Genomic DNA, 18,778 nt, shown 5'->3' with positions numbered 1-18,778 from the left:
TTAGATGACCTTACTTTGTGTCATCATGGCACAGTGCTTAGGATCACAGGAGACAGAGTCTGACACACTTGGCTTCCAAGAGTGACTTTTCCACTTCTCAGCTGTGTGACCTTGGGTGACTAACCTCATCCCTGAGAGCTTCTGTCCCCAAATATGTAGGAAGGGATTATGATAACCACCTCTTAGGAGCAGGGCGGGGAGTGGTGTGCGGTTGTGACAATTAAATGAGATGCTATATATACAACACATGGCACAACACTTATCACACAGGGAGACTTCAGAGTATGCTTTGTTCTTAATTTTACTATTAAAATCAATTAATATTAAGTGTAACCATTTTCTTCCAGGTGAGGTTTTAGGATTATTAGGACACAATGGAGCTGGTAAAAGTACGTCCATTAAAGTGATAACTGGAGACACAAAACCAACCGCCGGACAGGTAGGTGAATTATGAGGAAAATTCATTATCTAGTAGCACTCAAATTTATAAGATGTTAAAAGTTTGTAAACAGCAAAATGCCATTTAATTATTGGGTGATTGAAGTGATTAATGCAATAGAATAATCCATTCTCAAATTATCACACTAATAGACACAAAAATTAATCACTGGAAGGGGATAGTTATTCATGCCTTCAAAGGCATTTAGAGGGTATGTCCAGTATCAGATCAGAAATCAATCCTACAAATCTTCTTTATAGTACCATAAAATATATGGATTTGCACTTTCAATGAATATTGTCTTCCCAGTATGTAATGCTTTAATCTTGAATAAAAATGTTTTTTAAATAAAACTTTATTAAGCAATTATATTCATTGTCCTTTACAAAGTACTTAGGTACTGGAACATAGGGATATGAAGTCAACAGGAATTGTCCATGCAATTCAACCATATAAGGAGGCCAGACAAAGAGTAAAAGACCTCAGATGAGGTATAGAGAAAATATTATTTTCCCAAATTCTGTGGCAGAAAAAAGAAAACCTTAAGAACTCCTTTGGAAAGTATGTCCAGGGGAAGTGGAGAACAGAATATAAGGCAGAGGTCTGTGGAACTACACCATGAGAAGGGGGTTGGTGGTCAAGCCCAGAAGGGAAAAGACCACCAGGAACATGATCCACACATATCCCACTAACGAGGGAGGAGAAAACAGATATTCACAGTCCCTCTGAAGCCAAGGTGAGAGCAGGTGTTCATGAAGCGGGCCTCTTAGTGATGTTGGTGGCTCAGCCGACCCTAACTGGACCTCTTAGTTCAGTTAAGACCACCCTCCATTTCAATCACGACCCAGACCCTTAATCAATATTTTGTTCCTCATTAAGCATAGGCAAAAAGGAGTTAACTGTTTATTGATATATTAGAATGAAATATTTGAAAAAGTAAGATCTGAATTATAAAACCAACTATTGGGGTGTCATGAAATCACCTTTAATCAGATCAGCCAGTGTGATCTCTATAAATGATGTCATTGTCCCGCTTAAATACTTTCAACGACTTCTCACAGCACTATGGCTGGAAGGAAACCTCTCCCATTTGTCCTGCAGGCAGCTGCAGGAGCTGATTTCCATGTCCCTTCTGCCACACGTCGGTCCTTCTCCTTCGCTCTCCTCCAAGCCCCCTGCCTTTGCCTCAAGTCTAAGGACACGTCCAGCTTCATCCTCCACCCGGCTCTACTCAGGCTCTTTGCTCCGCCCCACATTCCTTTCCTCAGGGCTCCTCCACTGCAGGTGCCTTCCGGCTCTCCTGCTGAAGGGACTCCTCCGCAGACAGGCTTCTGTAATCACCCTACCTAAAGTCACTTCCCCTGCTGTTCTCCACCCCAGCCTCCTAAATACTTCCATTACAGTCCCGCTTACCATCTGTGTTCTATTTACCCGTTTCTCTCCGTGTGTATTGCCTGATCGCTTAGTAGAATGAAAACTCCAAGTAACAGGTGTGCTGGCTCTCCCGTCCCTCACTGTATCCACAGCAGGCAGCAGAGCACTCGGTACACAGGCGCTTCTCAGAACACGTTTGATCAGTGAGTGCAGTTAAGTAGTGAGTAATTAACGTACTTCTTTCTGACAGAGATGGAAAAATTGGGTATAAACTATTGGCCGTGATGGCAAGACATCACCTTTGTGAGATGTTGGATTTTTCAGCTTAGGTTAGGTTGTGTACACACTTGTTTTCAGGTATTTACTCTCTGACAACCTTTTCCAATGCAAAATGATTGCAGATTATTAAACTCTATTAGGGCCTGGAGATTCTCTAGTTTTGCTAGGTTTGCAGGAAGAAAGATGTCATTGAAATATGCAGGGGCTGAAATAAGCGCGCAGGATCTGAGTGTGACTTTCCTCTGCAGGTGCTACTGAAAGGGAGCAGCGGAGGGGACGCCCTCGGGTTCCTGGGGTACTGTCCTCAGGAGAACGCGCTGTGGCCCAACCTGACGGTGAAGGAGCATCTGGAGGTGTTCGCCGCCGTGAAAGGCCTGAGGAGACGGGACGCCGCAGTCGCCATCACAGGGTGCGGGAGCCACACCTCTTCTCTACCTGAGGGGCCGGGAGACCAATGGGGTGACGACCTTCACGGGAAACTCAGGACCAGAGACTCTGAACGCTTGACCCAGACCACATGGGGTAGATTTGCAACTAGAAACTGGTTTCCTTGATTTCAAAGTGTTAGGGGTTTTTTCTCATATTAAATATGGAAGGAAAAAAATATATTCATTGGTAAAATTTATCAAAAACCCTAAAATTTGAGTATAAACTATCATAGGACTCCTATTTGGACATCATGGAATGTGCTTATATTCTTTTAAAAGGAAAAACTATCTTTTCGAGGGCATCAGACCAGTCGTTTTTAAGCTGGCCCGGCGTCTGAGTTCAGAACCGCATTTCTGAGCTCTGCTCCGCTTTCTTGTCCTGCGTGGCCCCGTCTCCCGTCGACTTTCCTCGTTGTCAAGAAGCCTGTAACGCTCCATTGGTTTTTCAGGTTGGTGGACGCGCTCAAGCTCCAGGACCAGCTGAAGCTTCCGGCGAAGGCCCTATCGGAGGGAATAAAGAGGAAGGTAGGGGCAGGGCTCAGTGTTACTCTGCACACCCCGCGATGGGTGCCACATGCGCTGTTCCTCTCGTTCCAGCTGTGCTTTGCGCTGAGCATCCTGGGAAACCCCTCGGTGGTGCTTCTGGACGAGCCGTCCACGGGGATGGACCCCGAGGGGCAGCAGCAAATGTGGTGAGGGGCGCTACCCCGTCAGGGCCTGTATGGACACTTCGTGGGAAAACTGAATTGTTTTACTCTTGTAAAACTTGTCGGTTACACTGCTTCTTCATGTGGGGAAAAAAAATCTCAGCATCATAAGTAAAACCAGTATTTGGGGGAAAAATATCTTTCCCTGGTAATATTTCTTAAGCATTTCTCATTACAGGAAAAAGAATCATTATCAGGGCCCAAATGTACTCACTCTGAGTATCGTAATTGCTCAAATGATCCTTTAGGTAGCTCTGTGTATGTCTGTATCACAATCAGGTAGCATCCAACGCTGCATGTGAGAAGGGTAATTCTCATGAGGTTGTAAAGGTGGGGGCAGGGAGAGGTATCTGGATGTTGCCATGTATGTTTATTGTTTATTTTCTTCCTATTAGGTTATAACAACTCTGTTGTTGAAGTCTGTGTCATTCTGTTCCCCTTTGCACAGTCTTTTTACAAACATCTCTTGCTCAGCATTTGTCTTTCAACACATCCTCGTAATATATACAATCATGCTTCACATAGCGACATTTTGGCCAATTACAGACCATGTAGACAATGGTGGTTCTATAAGATTAGTACCATATAGCCTAGGTGTGTAGTAGGTTACATCACCTACATTTGTGTAAGTACACTCTATGATATTTGTACGAGGATGAAATTGCTTCTCAGAACGTATCCCGGTCATTAAGCAATGCATGACTACCTCATGCTCTGTAAATGCCCCTCTTCCAATGCCTGCCTCCAGTTTAACAGCTCTCACCTGGCTTGCCCTTCCTCATCCACTTGCCCTCTTGAGTTCTCCCTTGCTTAATCTCTTTTTGCTAATTGTTCACATTTATGCTGGTTAAAAATTATTTTCTCTATCCATTTCTGATTAATTAGAAGACTTCCTAAATTGCCAATATTCTCTTGACAATTTAGGCAGGCGATCCGGGCCACCTTTAGAAACACGGAGAGGGGTGCCCTCTTGACCACCCATTACATGGCAGAGGCTGAGGCCGTGTGTGACCGTGTGGCCATCATGGTGTCTGGAAGGCTGAGGTGGGTGCTCGTTCAAGTTCACACTTGACCACCAGGTGCACAGCTGGAAGAGTTTGTCTGTGGACAGAGAGATTACTATGCAGCTGGAGCTACAGCAGCTGGGGCTCACAGGGAGACCCTTGAGACAAAGCTAGCAGCAAATCAAGTCTCAAGCATTGCATTCTGTGTCTTTTTCTCTCTTGTGTTATGACCTCATCCCCTTCTTATCCCCAGATGTATCGGTTCCATCCAACACCTGAAAAGCAAATTTGGCAAGGATTACCTACTGGAGATGAAGGTGAAGACCCCCGAGCAAGGGGAGACCCTCCATAGCGAAATTCTGAGGCTCTTCCCCCAGGCGGCTCGGCAGGAAAGGTGAAGATGGTTGCTGGTTTTGATCTGATACCAAATGTCAGCTTTTCCCTGTCAGTTTCATTGATTTGCAGCCATTCGAGTCCACATTTAGCCCAAAAGGAAACCTAAAAGAAAGAAATGGCTTGTTGGATACTGCAGGAAGTAAACTAGGGAAGAGAGAGCTGATGTAAAAGCTGATGTAGCATAGTTGTGGTCCTACTATGTGCCAGGTACTGTCTTGGTCTCGTGTTATCGTATTTTATGCTCACCAAGACTTTCCAAAGTAGATACTGTTATTCCAGAAAAATGAGATGACTTCAGAAAAGCATTGTGGGAGTCTGGCTTTTATTCCTTAATAAATGGAATTTATTATTATCTTTAAGAATAGGAAATTGATAGCGGGCAGGTTAGATCACATGATGGAGCTAACAAGTGCAGAACTAGGATGTAAATCTGATTGTTTTATTGTAAATCTATTGATATTTCCACTTTTATATAGAGTCTGGCAAAGCACATTTCTCATGAAATTAATACAGTAAGAATCAAAGATTAACTTTTAGGATCATTTTTCATACCTAGAATTTACTGCAGAAGGCAGATGATTTAGGAGTTAGGGGAGAAACAGATAGTAAAGAGAAATAAGTCTTAATGACAGGGTGGGAAATATATTTCTACAGTGGCATGTAAGCATCAATGCTGTACGGTATGTAACTCAATGTGCAGCCCATGACTGAATAGGAATATGTCACAAAGGCACAGGCAATGAGCAAACTGGAGGAGGACGGTGCCAGAAATGTATGAAATAGTATCTAATGAAATGAAATCTAAATTTTCCTGATTGTAAAATGATGGAAAGACAAACATCTGAGAAACAAATTATCTTTAAAAATTACGTTGCTGAACATTATTTGGTGCTGAATTCCTGGAGATTTCTGGTCTCCTCCTCAGAGACTCAATTATATTATCCTATATTAGGAAAGCAGGTTGAGTAGGATGGGGAAAAGTGGGAGAGGTATGAATTCTCTGGAGGAGAGAGGTAGATTTCCACCCGAGTTGGGAAACTAAGAACCTTTATGGTGTCCATGCCTGGTTGGAGGAGGACGTCGAGGAGCAAGTGTTCAGCTTAGAAAATAAGGTGGAAGGTGACTTTGGCAAATCTCAAAATTTCCTCTGCAATGCACCTGCTCATCTCCATCCAAGGAGCTGAGGACGCTGAAATGCCTGAGTCTTACTCTCCGGTCCCTCAGTTCTCCTGGTAAACGTCCTCTTTTTTATTCTGGATTCAGCCTAGGTGGCTCACCTACACCAAACCGACTCTTATTTACAGAAATAAGGACTAGAAAGATGTTTGCCGTCAGTTCACATTAGCTGCAGGTGACATCAGCCTTACTCTCCCCTGCTGTCCTCCCAGGTACTCGTCTCTGATGGTCTATAAGTTGCCAGTGGAAGACGTACGACCTTTGGCCCAAGCTTTCCTCAAATTAGAGAGGGGTAAGAGCCATAAGCTTTGAAATAAGATCCTGGAAAGCAGATAATTCCAAATCATCAAACAATCCATCCACATGGAGAAAATGCAATGTGACACAGTGTGTTAAATTTGAAAGTCAAAGTCCCAAATTGAATTTTAGGAGCACAAAATCAAGGAGATGGAGGGATTCTGGAGTGGAGGGGAGTGATTTTGAACTTTGCTTTGTGAAGTTGTTCCATGTATTTGTGTGTATATATAATTATATTGGTACAACCTGAGTCAAAATTCAGTTATATATGCAATTAAGGAGAATACTTTCTTTTGGAACATTAATGCATACATATTTAAAATTAAATTTCATGTGGACTTGCATATCATTTTATTGCCTTAGGCTGTAGATTAAGAAACTGACCTCTTGTCTGGTCATTAAAACCATCTTCTTGGGTCTGCTGACTTTAAAACCGGCCACCCTGCCTCTGCCCTCACCTGGCTCATGTTTTCCTGCCATCCGAGCCCGTTCACTCTGCTACTCTGGACTGCGCTGGCCAGGACTGCCTCTCTATACTCTCTTCATTGCCACTGCTCAGGATAGCTTCACTTGCTTGTCACCTTCCTTGAGGAAGAGATTCAAGTCTCCCGGTTCCAGAAGACTCTTCTTACTCCTGTTCTGAGTGTCCCTGGTCACAGCAACATGCCTTCTTTCCATTCTCTGAGCTGAGCACCTCAGCGTTCTAGGCCATTGAGCCATGTGGTCACTCACAGCACTCCCTGGATTGGCACTGTGGCCAGTACTGGCCTGGAACTGTTAGTGGCCTATTTCCAGTCTGCTGGGCTCCTATCAGGGCTCTAACTACACTTCCCAGTCTATTTTGGTCGAGGACAAGGGCTTTCAACCCAATTTGGAGCAAGCTGCAATGGTTTCTGGAAAGAGCCCGGTGAGGCTGTCTGCTCCCTAGAAAACCACAGATGTCTTTCCCTATAATCTTCTGATGCGGCCCTTTCCAAAATGAGTCTTCCTGCCACCTCTTCCTGTGCTGAGTGGGCAAAAACACTGACTCACCTGCAGGGAAGGGAGCCTTCTCAGCACCATTTCCTCCCTTAAATAGAGAGCTCAAAACTTGTGCAGCATCCAAGCAAAACACAAGCATCTTTCTCCCCAAACCTAGGTGAATGCATTGGTGTATTTTAACTGAATGCTGTACTCAAACCATGAAGGATTATTCTCTTAACCTATTAAGATTTTTTAAAGAATTGTTATTTGTACTGTATGCTGACTTCTAAGATCATCTGGATATAAAAGTATATGAAGCCCTAATGTACATCCATCCTTACACAGTTAAACAGAGCTTCCACCTGGAGGACTACAGCCTCTCGCAGTCCACTCTGGAGCAGGTGGGTCAGTTTTAGTGATTTATATCATCCATGGACCATAAGTGTATAATATGTGCACATGCTTTGCACTTGCTTGGAGTTACAGGAGGCAGTGTGACATCCTCTCTTTTGATTTCTTGCCCCCTTTCAGGTTTTCCTGGAGCTGTCCAAGGACCAGGAGCTGGAGGACTTTGATGAGCAACTTCCCCGCTCAGTGAAGTGGAAGCTCCTCATGCAGGAAGAGGCTTAAGGCTCAAAATACCCTATGTTTCCATTCAAGCTTGTGGTTGTTTTTTAAGACATTTATTTTTATAGCATCAATGTTGTATTTTTAGGAACTATATTGTAAATACTGACATGGTTCTTCATGTGGTGGAGAGAAGGAGCGAGTCTTGGGCAAATGCAGTGACAGCATGGACAGAGACACTTGGCTGAGTCCATCTCTTGGTCGCAACTTCCATATCTCTGGACATCACCCTGATTCCATTTTTCTGTAAAATGGAGAATAAATAAATTTACTTTTATAAGATTGTTTCATTTTCTGAGTATGACAAACAAATTTTGTTTTTTATCAAAACCTTAAAATATTTTTTCTAACCCAGACTAAGAAGTCTATATATTTACTCTTCTGCAAATCTCATACTTTGTAAAGCTGATATTTTAACAAGAATTTAAGTGACCATGTCCAAAAATATTATACTCTTTGAAATAGTATTTTCTTATGGCTAAAAACATTAAAACATCATTGGCCATAATATCTAATATCAATGTATTTGATAACATATCCACTGGTAACATTATCAATAATACAGACATAGTCTGGAAAACTAAAAACTTGCTATTAGAAATTTATTGTACTATTTTTATTTCTGTAAACCAACAGAGTTCCATTTTCATTGTATTTAAATCTAGGCTTTAGAGATGCCTGTACTGTAACTGATCTTTTGTGGATATTTGCCACTTAGTCTCAGAAAGTTGACAATGTGGTAACAGGTCAAATGACCAAGTTGGTGGAAAATGCACAATAAATCTCATATGTGTACTTTTGAAATATGCTTTCTATTTCATTTGTCTTTTTCTTGACTCAGGCTCCTATTTCAAATTCATTGAAATCTAATTGAAAATAATTTCTAAGATAAGAGCTAGTTTGCTGCTTTAATCAATGTGCTACCAAAATGTAAAGGAAGAAAGCATCACACTGTGACTAAGGAAGTAAACAGTGGTGGCAAGCAGAGATATCTCCTAGAACAATCTTCTAAAAATACCAGTTGTGATTATCATGTATAAAATGTAATCAATCAAGATTTTCTGAGTTCTGGAGATGCTTTCCCTGCTAGTTCTTTGTATACCCTTTTTTCCCTTGTGGAATCCCTGACCCTCCCAGCCTTGGGAAAATTCTTAACATCTCAGAAAATTCTGCTCTGGAGAGCACTCTTCCCCGACTCCCTTCCAAACCCAGGATCTTGCGAGATCTCTTTATTCATCTTGCGTGGGAACAAAAAGATAATTGAAACTCGGGTCCTACCTTCAGTCAATGCTGCTGTATGGCACAGTGATTTAGAGCTTGCTCTAAATTCAATCTTGGATCTACCATTTACTATCGATGCAGACTTGTTTCCTCATCTATAAAATGGGGTTACCATGACAACCAAAAGTGACAAAAGCACCAAACTGTTGCCTGGCTGTTGCCAGTACCCAGTGACTCCAAGAAGCTTTCCCATACCCTGGACAGCTCCCTTCTTATTCATATCCCCTCACTTCTCAAGGACACATCAAAACATACCTGTTTTCACCTCATTTCCTAAGGGTCAGCTGAGACGTCTGTAAATAATACACTGAACAGACTTATTTTAATTAAGGACTTCACATTGTAACCCAAAGAAATAATACAAACTAGCTCAGTTTTTTTATTTGAAGTGATTTGGCAGGTCAATGGGAGAGATAACCTGGGCAAGCATAATTTTAGCACCCAAGTGGCTTTTTAATAAGCCTATGGATTGGACCAGTTTGATATCACAGACAACAAGGTCTTTGGAAAAATGAAACTGACAACTGAGTCAAACTTGAGCTTAAGTTTTGTATCTGCTCTTTTGCTAGGAAAACCTGCCCAACTCTTCATGTGGCTTCACATGGGACCAAAAGCTGGTGTTGGCTTCACCTGATATATTAGCAAATGAAATTTGTTGTCGCTAATCTGGTACTACACAGAGCATAGTGAACTATGAAATGTTTGACAACCAGTGGCAGATGTTGACATTTCTGAAGTCAATGAGAAAAATCTGGAACTAAAAGCACAGATTAGCTCTGAGATTTCACCCCCAATATGTCACAGCCAGTTAAATTTCTAGGCCACGGAAGACAGGAAACATACTGCTGTGTGAAAGATAATTATTTTTGCTCCTTATGTTCAATCTTATTCTATCCATTCTTCTTTTTCTCCTAATCTCACTTATATTCTATAATATTCTTTTAGCCTCCTTTGTGTTGCTTGTTCTCTGGTTGTGTAGAGAGCATACAAAATTGTATTCAAGGAAAATGTTCAATTAAAGTAAATAGATTGGGATGGTAGAAACAATACTCCTGGTTAATGAACCAACATGTTTATTTTCAACCAGATGTACAATGTCAAGGAAACATGGCTTCTTTCTCCCTGTCTCAGGCTCCCTCTTGTTCCAGTTTCTGTGCTTTTGATTCCTCTTCTGCTCACATGTTTGCTTCCTTTCCTTCTATCCAAGTTGATGCCACTTTCAAAATCTTTTCCAAGACTTTGTTGAATTAAAACTACGGGGCAGGACTTTTCCACAATTAAAAAGAAAAAACGAAAAAGGGACAGTCTTCCAAGATCCCAGAGAGGCCAAGTAATATATTATGTTGAGCAAGAGATGCTGAAGGGAAGAGCGAAAATATGCAATGCCTTTAAGATGGCGGGAGACGAGTGTCTCAAGAGACATCCTTTGTCTGCTTAACACAAGGAAGACATCTGCAGCTGTGACAAGATTGAGGGGAGAAGCCGGACCATTACCATCACAGAATAAAGAGGGAGGAGTAACATTTTGAAAGAAGGGGAGGGTCAATATTCTTTTAATAAATTCCAGAATTTCATTGCTTTTTTCTGGGAATTTAAGATTGTGTCTTCATCCTTCTCTTCACATCCAAGAAAAAAATACATGAAACAAATTAAATAGAGATTCTAGAGTTGAGATCTTAATCTTTGTGAACCTGAGGGATTTAAGTCTTGGTTTGGAAATTGAGAAGTATCTTGTATCCATGTTCTAAGTAGGCTGACGCTGCCCTGCTGCCACCAGAGAACTGATGAAGACAAAGCATAAAATGTGCTAGGAATTCTTATTATCTTGGTTATTTGAAATCTGACTCCCCGGACTAGTTGGGGTGGTCCTAAAATGAAGGAGAGGAGACTGTAGCAGTTTAGATTTCCAGAATCTATAATACTGGAAAGAACACAGGAAAGAGAGTGGAATAAATGTGGGAATCCAATCTTTCAAAGGCAACAAAACTTTCAAATATCTTCAGCCCTGGCCTTTCCCTTAAGCTCCACTCATATACCCAACCACTTGCTTAATTTCTCCAGTTGAACGTGCAGTTGTCACTGCAAATGTAGGAAAGGAACTATTCCTCAACCCTGTAGGTCCTTCTGGCTGGTCTAAGAATTAAACTGATGTGAGATAGAATAACAGGAGAAAATCAAACAAAGTTTAATAACATGTATACAGGGGAGAAACCCAGGAAAACTGAGTAACTCACCAAAAGTGCCAAAGCCACCACCTTAAATACCATCTTCAGCTAAAAACAAAGGAGGATGTTGGGGGTAGTGCTTTGGGACTTCCAAGAAGAGGAAGGCAATTTATGTGGAGATAGAAAAGCAAATGTTTAATAACCAAATATTTGCTGGGCCATCTATAGATAATGTGACCAGAGAGAGAGAACTTTGATAAAAATGGGCTAAACAAGGATCCTCCTGGTCTATTATACCCAGATGATCTATGATGATGGCCTGTCCTGGGGACAGATCTTTTATCTTAAATTCTTTTAGGCAGTTAGGGGAAAGGCCAAAGTTTCTTTCAGAGTCTTTTGTCCTTAAAAATAATTAAGCCAAAGAGACACGTTTTGAGGTGGCCAATTCTTATCCCCCACACAAACAAAACTAGTCCAAAATAGAGCTCCTAATATTTCCCTTGACCTGCTCCATCTCAGTAAATAGCAACACTGCAGTTGCCACCCTAGGGGCCATCCTTGATTTCTCTTTTTTCCTCCCTCCCATCAGCTGATCCAATGGTACTACTACTTTACCTCCAAATTGTACCCCAAATCCATCCACTTGTTTCCATGTAGTGCTCCAACCATACTCTGAGCTGCCATTGGCTCTCACCAGATTTCTGCATTAGCCTCCACATTGTTTTTCCTGCATCCAATTTGCACCCTGTATTTCATTTTACATACAGGGCCACAAATCATATTTTGTCACCCATCTTTTAAAATCTACCACTGCCCAAATATAAAATTCAAATTCCTTATTCAAGCTTACACATCCTTATATGATGTGGCCTCTTCCTACCTCTCTGCGACTCCAGCCACGTGGACCTTCTTTCTATTCCTTGAACACACTAAAATTCCTCCTACATAGTAATTTTGCATCTGCTTTTCCTTCTGCCAAAACCTCCTTCCACTAGATATTCACCTACTTGGCTTCTGATTGTCCTTCAGGTCTCAGTTCAGATATCTCCTCTTCAAAACTGTCACCCTGAGCACCCAATCTAAAGTAGCTCTCAGTCACTCTCATTATTCGCCCTGCTTTATTCTTCTGAAATTATCTCATTTATGTATTTATTTGTGGATGATCTGTCTGCCCCCAGTTAAAGGCAACCTTTGTGAGTGAAGGAGTCTAATCTTTCCTGTTAATCACTATTCTCCCATGGACTGGAACAGTGCTTGTCCTATAAGAGGCAACTGTTAAGCAATTATTGAATTAATTAACTAAATACAACCCCTGCTTCTCTCTGTTCTAGAACTTACCAACGTGAAATGTAGTAATCTGTCACTAAATTTTTTTCCCCATGAGACTATTGCTTTTTGAGGTATAGTGGAAAAAAATAATTTTCCCTCTACCCTTCTAGGTTCTTGACTGAGGCCCCTCTGTAATAGAAAGACAAATTAACAGGAGAAAAACAAACAGAAGTTTGATAACGTGTATACTTCCTACATACATGGGAGAGACCCAGAAAAACTGAGTAACTCCCCAAAATAGCCCAAGCCATCACCTTAAATACCATCTCCAGCTAAAAATAACAAAGATGTTGAGGTCAGGGGAGAGTCAGTTATGGGAGGTTTTCAGGAAAAGCACAGGAAACAAGGGTATGATTGTTATGCAGATTTAATTCCAAGCCTTCTCTATTAATAAGAGTTTCCAGAGATTTAGTCATCCTCCTCTTCCTGGTACAGAATAGGAGACATCCTTACAAATGGAGATTTCCCTTATAAATGTAAATTTACCTTACAAAAGGGTAACTTCTACTCAGTTTTCAGAGCTTCTCCTGTGTCTACGGTGTCTTAAAAATAGCCAGCTCAAAATAATGCCTATACTAAAGAGACATATTTTGAGGTGGTATATTTTGCTCCCCTTCAGAGAGGAAAGGCTATGTCTCATTTTGTTGCCAGCTAATTTCCCTGAGGAACTCAAAGGAGGTTTTGGAAACATTTAAATCTTTCTCCAAATTGGATTTTTTTTTTGTTATGTTAAGAGATGCAATCACCAACCATCCTGAACAAGACTGAGCCCCACTGCAAGAGCAGCACCTGCGATGAGCCATGAGTTGACCTAAAATCACCTGTGACTTTATTTTAATGCTAAGATCTCTGCCCCCAGGAGGAGCTTAGGCCTTATTACTGTAACATGCAATGTATGTAGAAGCATGTTTTCCAACCCAGCCTGCACAAGTGAATACACACTTCTCCCTTTTGAATATTTATTCCCCATCCGAAATAAAAGGCTCCTGCTGTCCCCATGCTCGGGGAGAACCAAGACTTGGTTGGTCTTCTATTTGCTGTAAATAAATTTTACTTTGTGTCACTACTTCTGGTGAAGTCTCTGATTTCAACTCACCAGGAAGTGGACCCACTTTGGTTCAGTAACAACTTGTCTTCATGTTCCCAGTTCCCAACACATAGTAGATGCTCAATAAGTGTCAAATAAATATTCCAAGTAATGGAGAATAACTAAAAGAGTAAGGGAAAGATTATTTGAGAAAAATTGCTCTTACTTCAAAATAAGACATGTGACTGAAAATAACCTGAGCTTTGTTTGACCAAAGGGCTGTGGACAGTTGAGCAATAGTGACTGATTCTTCTAGTTACAATCTGTGAGCTTCTGAGATCCAAAGAAATCTGGAAAACTGAACTACAAATGGATAACACAAAATCAATGACTAGGAAAACAGATCAAATTTGAGACGGGTGGTTTGCTCTTTTCAAGATGAAAAATACATGATGTATAATCCACCCTCATGGAGAAGTCTCATTCATTTCCTCAATAACTATATACTCCTGAACTCCTTATGTGCCAAACACTGACACAGGTACAGGAATATCAGAATAAGTAAGACTCTATCAGGAAGGGGAGAGAAGAGGATGCTCCTTAATTAATTAAGCATCTATACAAATGCTATTAATTAAGCGTCTAAATAATGTTATTAACTAAGAATATCCTATATACAATCTTAAAAGGATAATTATTGATGCGGGGTCGGTGAGCCGAGGAGTCGAAAGAAAGATTTCTTAGACTCTTAAGATCTGGCAGTAGTGCTCTTTTATTTAGAGAGTAGAATAGCATGGGGACAGGACCCATGGGCAGGCAGAGCTGGTGTGTGGGGACAAGACCCACGGGCAGTCAGAGCTCCTGCTGCTGCCCCCGCTGAGGGTTAGGGCTAAATTTAAGGCATAGGTATATGATTCATCTCTTTACAAGACAAAGGAAAGAACATGAAAAAAAGTTAAAATGGTATCAGTGCAGGTGGGGTCTGGTCATTGGGTGATCCCATGACTTTTAGACAAGAATCAAATCGGATTAAGTAAAGGTTAGAAAGGTTAGACGCCACCACCCTAAACCAGTTACATGAGATTGCCAGACAGCAACCAACTGAAGTTCTTGCCTTCCCCATTAAGAATTTTTAGGGATAAGGTCATCTCTCTTCTTCTTCCTGGTACAGAGAGGGAGGCACCTTTTCCATTCCCCAGAGCCTCCTTCCCTGTCCCAGTTTATCGAAAGCAATCAGCCCAAAACAATCCTGATGCCAGAGACATACCTTGGGGTGGCCAATTTCAGGTCCCTACAAGCTCATCCCCCACTTCCTTCACAAATGCAAATGTCTCTCAAAAGGGCAAGCAAAATTCCAGTCCTCGGAGCCTGCTTCTCATCTGCAGTTTCAAAAGTAATCAGCCTAAAAATCCTCATCATAAACCATTTTAAAATTAAGCAGCCTAAAAATCCTCATCAATTATTACCACTTTACGGGTGAGGAACCTGAGCTGCAGAGATTGAGTAACTCAGCTATGATCATACAGTTAGCAGAGCTTGAATTTGAACCCAAGTCTACATGGTTCCAAAACCCCATGATCATTCCAGTGCATCTAGAATGAAAACATAATAAATGCAATGCAAACATAATTACATAAAATCAGAACGGTAGCAGAGTAGAATAATTGACCCTCGGCTCTTTCTGGTAGTGAGTACAGAGTTGGAAGCACAGAAAACTTCAAGGGTAGGTTTCCTTGAACTTAGGTCCTACAGGATAAAGAAGAATATGTCAAGTCATTAAGGGGAATTATGAAACGCAGGTGGATTGGTATGGAGTTGTGAAACTACCTAATCCAGTTGCCATTCCAATTTGGAGAAGGCCAAGGCCAACGAACAAATAAGATAATTATTTTAACTGCCTAGAGAATTGGAGGAGGGGGGGGTACTGGAAAGGGGAGCAAACAAAGTTCCCAGAGTCACTTATTTTCAGATCTGCGCCCTGAACCCAAGGATATTGGACCATTTTTTTCATAATGGCCATGGCCATGGTTTGTGGCCATTCAATATTTTATTGGATTTGTTGCAAAATGCAAGCCACAGCTGCTAGGCATTTAGTTGCAGCTGTCTAAGGAATGTCACATCCAGTCTGTGCTTGTTGTAAGCTCTGTGGTTTCCTTTATGAATAGCCATTTCCTTTGTTTTCTCTGAAGAGGGATTTTGAATAGCAGCGATACTTAAAAACAAATACAGGGAGATTGCTATTTGTATGTGGTTTCTGAAACTCTATGCTGCATATCTACTAGTCAAAAAATGGGAAGTTATGAAGAAAGTATGTTCTGTGTTTCAGAAAGTTGAAGAGGCTGGCATCTTTAAGAAATCCAAGCAGGACAGAAAGAAGACATTGGCAAAGAACACAAAGAAGGAAATGAGTTCTGGGACGAGAAGAATGGTGCCAAGGGACCCTGGATTGGAGGGGGAGGGAGCTGATCTGCTGCCATTTTGTGCAGTTAATAAAAACTTGCTGGAACTCTAGAAGGACAAATGTTTGAGAAGTTTGAATAAAAGGAAGCAGAGAAGTTCTGTTAAGCTGTTTTTGGAGACTTTAAAACTAATGAGGAAGAGTAATTGCCACAAATAGCCCAATTTAAGGTAAGACCACGATAGCATTATTTCTCCTCCACTCAAAATCACCATGCAAGTGACTTCTGATTAAAACAGGGCCTCAAAAATAATACTCCTTTTGTTTTTATTTTTATTAAACCATACTGCTCAATTGTATGCTCCAAAAGCTCCTTGGCATGGAATTTAAAGGACTTAGTCTGATAATGTTTCCTTACCTTTTGGTTGTAATAACAGGTAACTATAGAGTGAGTAGCAGTGTCACAGGTCACTTAAGCAGGTAGGGATCTGGATTTTCCATCTTTCCCGATGTACCCATGTTGCATTTAGGACTTTGATGCTACAAATTCAACTTGGCTAGCTTCTTTTTCTCAGAGCTTCTAATTACATTTGTGAATTAAAATAGAAGTAGGGGAGTGTTCTAAGGGAGAATATTAGAACTCTGACTTCCTCCTCCAGTGGCGTTCAAAGATATTAAACTGATAGGTTGAGGTATCCTCAAATTAAACAAGGTTATTATATTTTGTTTGCTTTACATTTCACTGAACATCAATAGCACAGTGAGAGTATTTTGCTAGTTTAAAAGGAACTTGGGTTTTGAAAGACTGAGAAACAAGGGTTGAGGGGTTTATTTGTCCCTTCTCAGTTACTTATTCTCTTGAGATTTTTCTAAGTATCAGATGCAGAAAGCATAATGTGGGTTATTCAATGGATTTTTAGTTGCCTTATAATGAATGTGCCTCTTAGCTTAAGGTGCAAGGATTTTAAAAGAAAATAATCAAATTATTTGAATGTAATGTTCTCATTTATTATTCATACCATCTAACAGTGATAAAAGGAGGTGAGATAGCTTACAATAAAAACAAAATACAGACAGACTATTAGGAAAAGGGTCAAAAAAAAAAAAAAACACAAAAACTAAAACAACAATACCAAGGAAACACGCAGTGAGAGGAGGAAAAGGATGGATAAAAACGTAGGCACATGTAAAATAAGAACTATTTCTGCAAATGGATTTAAAAGGGAACTGAATTATTTTTCACCGTTAAAAATGGCTGCAGCTGTATCTCAAAGGAATTAATCTAATCTGGTCAGCCAGATTTCACAATAAATGGACACTTAAAAATACTGTAGCTGCAAAGACCTCTGGGAGAGAGAGATGTATCAGTCTGGAACATTCCAGAAAACAAAAGGGAAATAAAAAATAGTCCCTGTAGGTAGGTAAGAAAATAACTCCATAGCGGTGACATTCTATTAAGAAAAGTTTTATTTTTTCTGTAAAAAAAATTAAACACTGGTATACGAGAAGTTGAACTGCCATAAAAATTCCCTTATCTTGTTTCACATTCTGAAGAGCAGCTGGAGGGCTTCCAGGGAAAGCTGCGTGGGGCGCTCAGATAACTCCCCTTCACAGAAAGCAAGTATAAAACCGGACAAAACTGTTTAAAACAATCATTTTAAGGTACTGAAAAATGATGGAAAGAAGACAATAAATTGTGAAGATTTCCCTCTTAAAAAAGTGCTACTTATCTGATAAAACAGTGGTGAGTTTGTGACATCCGTGCCTGGAAACGTTCCCTTCCTTTCACACTCAGGCAGCAGAACCTATAGCATCACCCATGAAAGGAGATGCTGAACTCAGTTTACAGCTGGCAACAGAGACCCACAAGTCTACTGCCAGCAGCAGCAGCAGGAAACTCCACTCAGGGCAGGGAGCAATGGAATGCAGGGATCCTAGAAGTCAGTACACCATAGAAATATCAAGAGAATAAACTCACCGCATGTGCATAACTGTCTACAAACCAAAGATTGCCATGATATCCTGGCAAAATTGTGAAACTAAGGGAGACTTGACAGCTTGTTAGGACTTCTTTCACTCACACAGTTCAGGCAGCAGCAGGAGGAAACCTTAAGGCTCAAAGTACCTGAGCACAATCTCTGCCCAAATCATTGTCTGATGTCCAAAGTGCAGGATGCTAGGGAGAACCCTAAGAAGTCAGCAACAGTCTACACATCTGCTTTCCTCTGTCATGTGGCCCACTGCTCCCGCTGCTCCAGTACAACACTGGTTTTCAGATGGCTTTAGGGCACTTGGGGACAAGGGACAGAATCATTTATTATATATCATGGCTACCCAAGCAGCAGAAGCTATAGGTGAGTCGTGATGGGCATGTACCATAAAAAAATATATTCAATAGAGACACACAAAACAAGGCAAGACAGAGTTTTCACCCTTCAGAGAGGAATTTCTAACAGTGTATCATGTGGAAATGTATTCACTGGGGAGAAAGAGGCAGAGAAGGGTTTAAATCTGAAGAGTTCCTGATTGAAGCCAGCAAGATTCAACAGACACATACCCCTCTGCCTTTCTGAATGCCCTTTAACCAAACGATGTAGTTCATAGAAAAAGGACCTGGATTCAGATAATGAATCACACTGACGCATTTGATCTCCTTTTCTCTCTGACATCTTTCTGCAGAGATAAGCCAACTAATCTATATAATAACCCATGGAAAGTACATACATAGCTTTGTGCCACCATCAGAAACTCAAGAAGGATCCCACTCACAAACCACAGCCTCAAGGAATTGTTTTGCAGATAATGTAACAGTCTTGGTTTAAATAATAGAAGTCAAACCTGGCACCTGTGAAAGGCTTTATTGTAAAGATATTGAGGAACTCACAGAA

At 41.0% G+C, this 18,778-nt stretch overlaps 1 protein-coding gene across 4 annotated transcripts in view; it reads left to right on the top strand.

Annotated features, from left to right (window-relative positions):
- The window catches only part of ABCA8 (ATP binding cassette subfamily A member 8), a 67,032-nt gene extending 58,538 nt beyond the window's left edge, over window positions 1–8,494 (top strand). For 2 of the 4 annotated variants that reach the window (XM_046676181.1, XM_046676180.1), the window contains 9 exons: window positions 348–439; window positions 2,341–2,501; window positions 2,970–3,045; window positions 3,118–3,212; window positions 4,152–4,271; window positions 4,485–4,625; window positions 6,016–6,095; window positions 7,409–7,464; window positions 7,595–8,494. In XM_046676181.1, the coding sequence (XP_046532137.1) occupies window positions 348–439; window positions 2,341–2,501; window positions 2,970–3,045; window positions 3,118–3,212; window positions 4,152–4,271; window positions 4,485–4,625; window positions 6,016–6,095; window positions 7,409–7,464; window positions 7,595–7,693 (920 nt within the window). In that variant the 3' untranslated portion in view covers window positions 7,694–8,494. Of the gene's footprint in view, window positions 1–347; window positions 440–2,340; window positions 2,502–2,969; window positions 3,046–3,117; window positions 3,213–4,151; window positions 4,272–4,484; window positions 4,626–6,015; window positions 6,096–7,408; window positions 7,465–7,594 lie in introns of those variants that run through there. The other 2 variants (XR_006890663.1, XR_006890664.1) reach the window with 2 other exon arrangements.
- Window positions 8,495–18,778: the final 10,284 nt, after the last annotated feature.

Source organism: Equus quagga, chromosome 11 (assembly GCF_021613505.1).
Source record: "Equus quagga isolate Etosha38 chromosome 11, UCLA_HA_Equagga_1.0, whole genome shotgun sequence".
NCBI lineage: Eukaryota > Metazoa > Chordata > Mammalia > Perissodactyla > Equidae > Equus > Equus quagga.
Note: the sequence above shows the minus strand (reverse complement) of the source record. Positions and strands in the feature narration are given on the sequence as shown.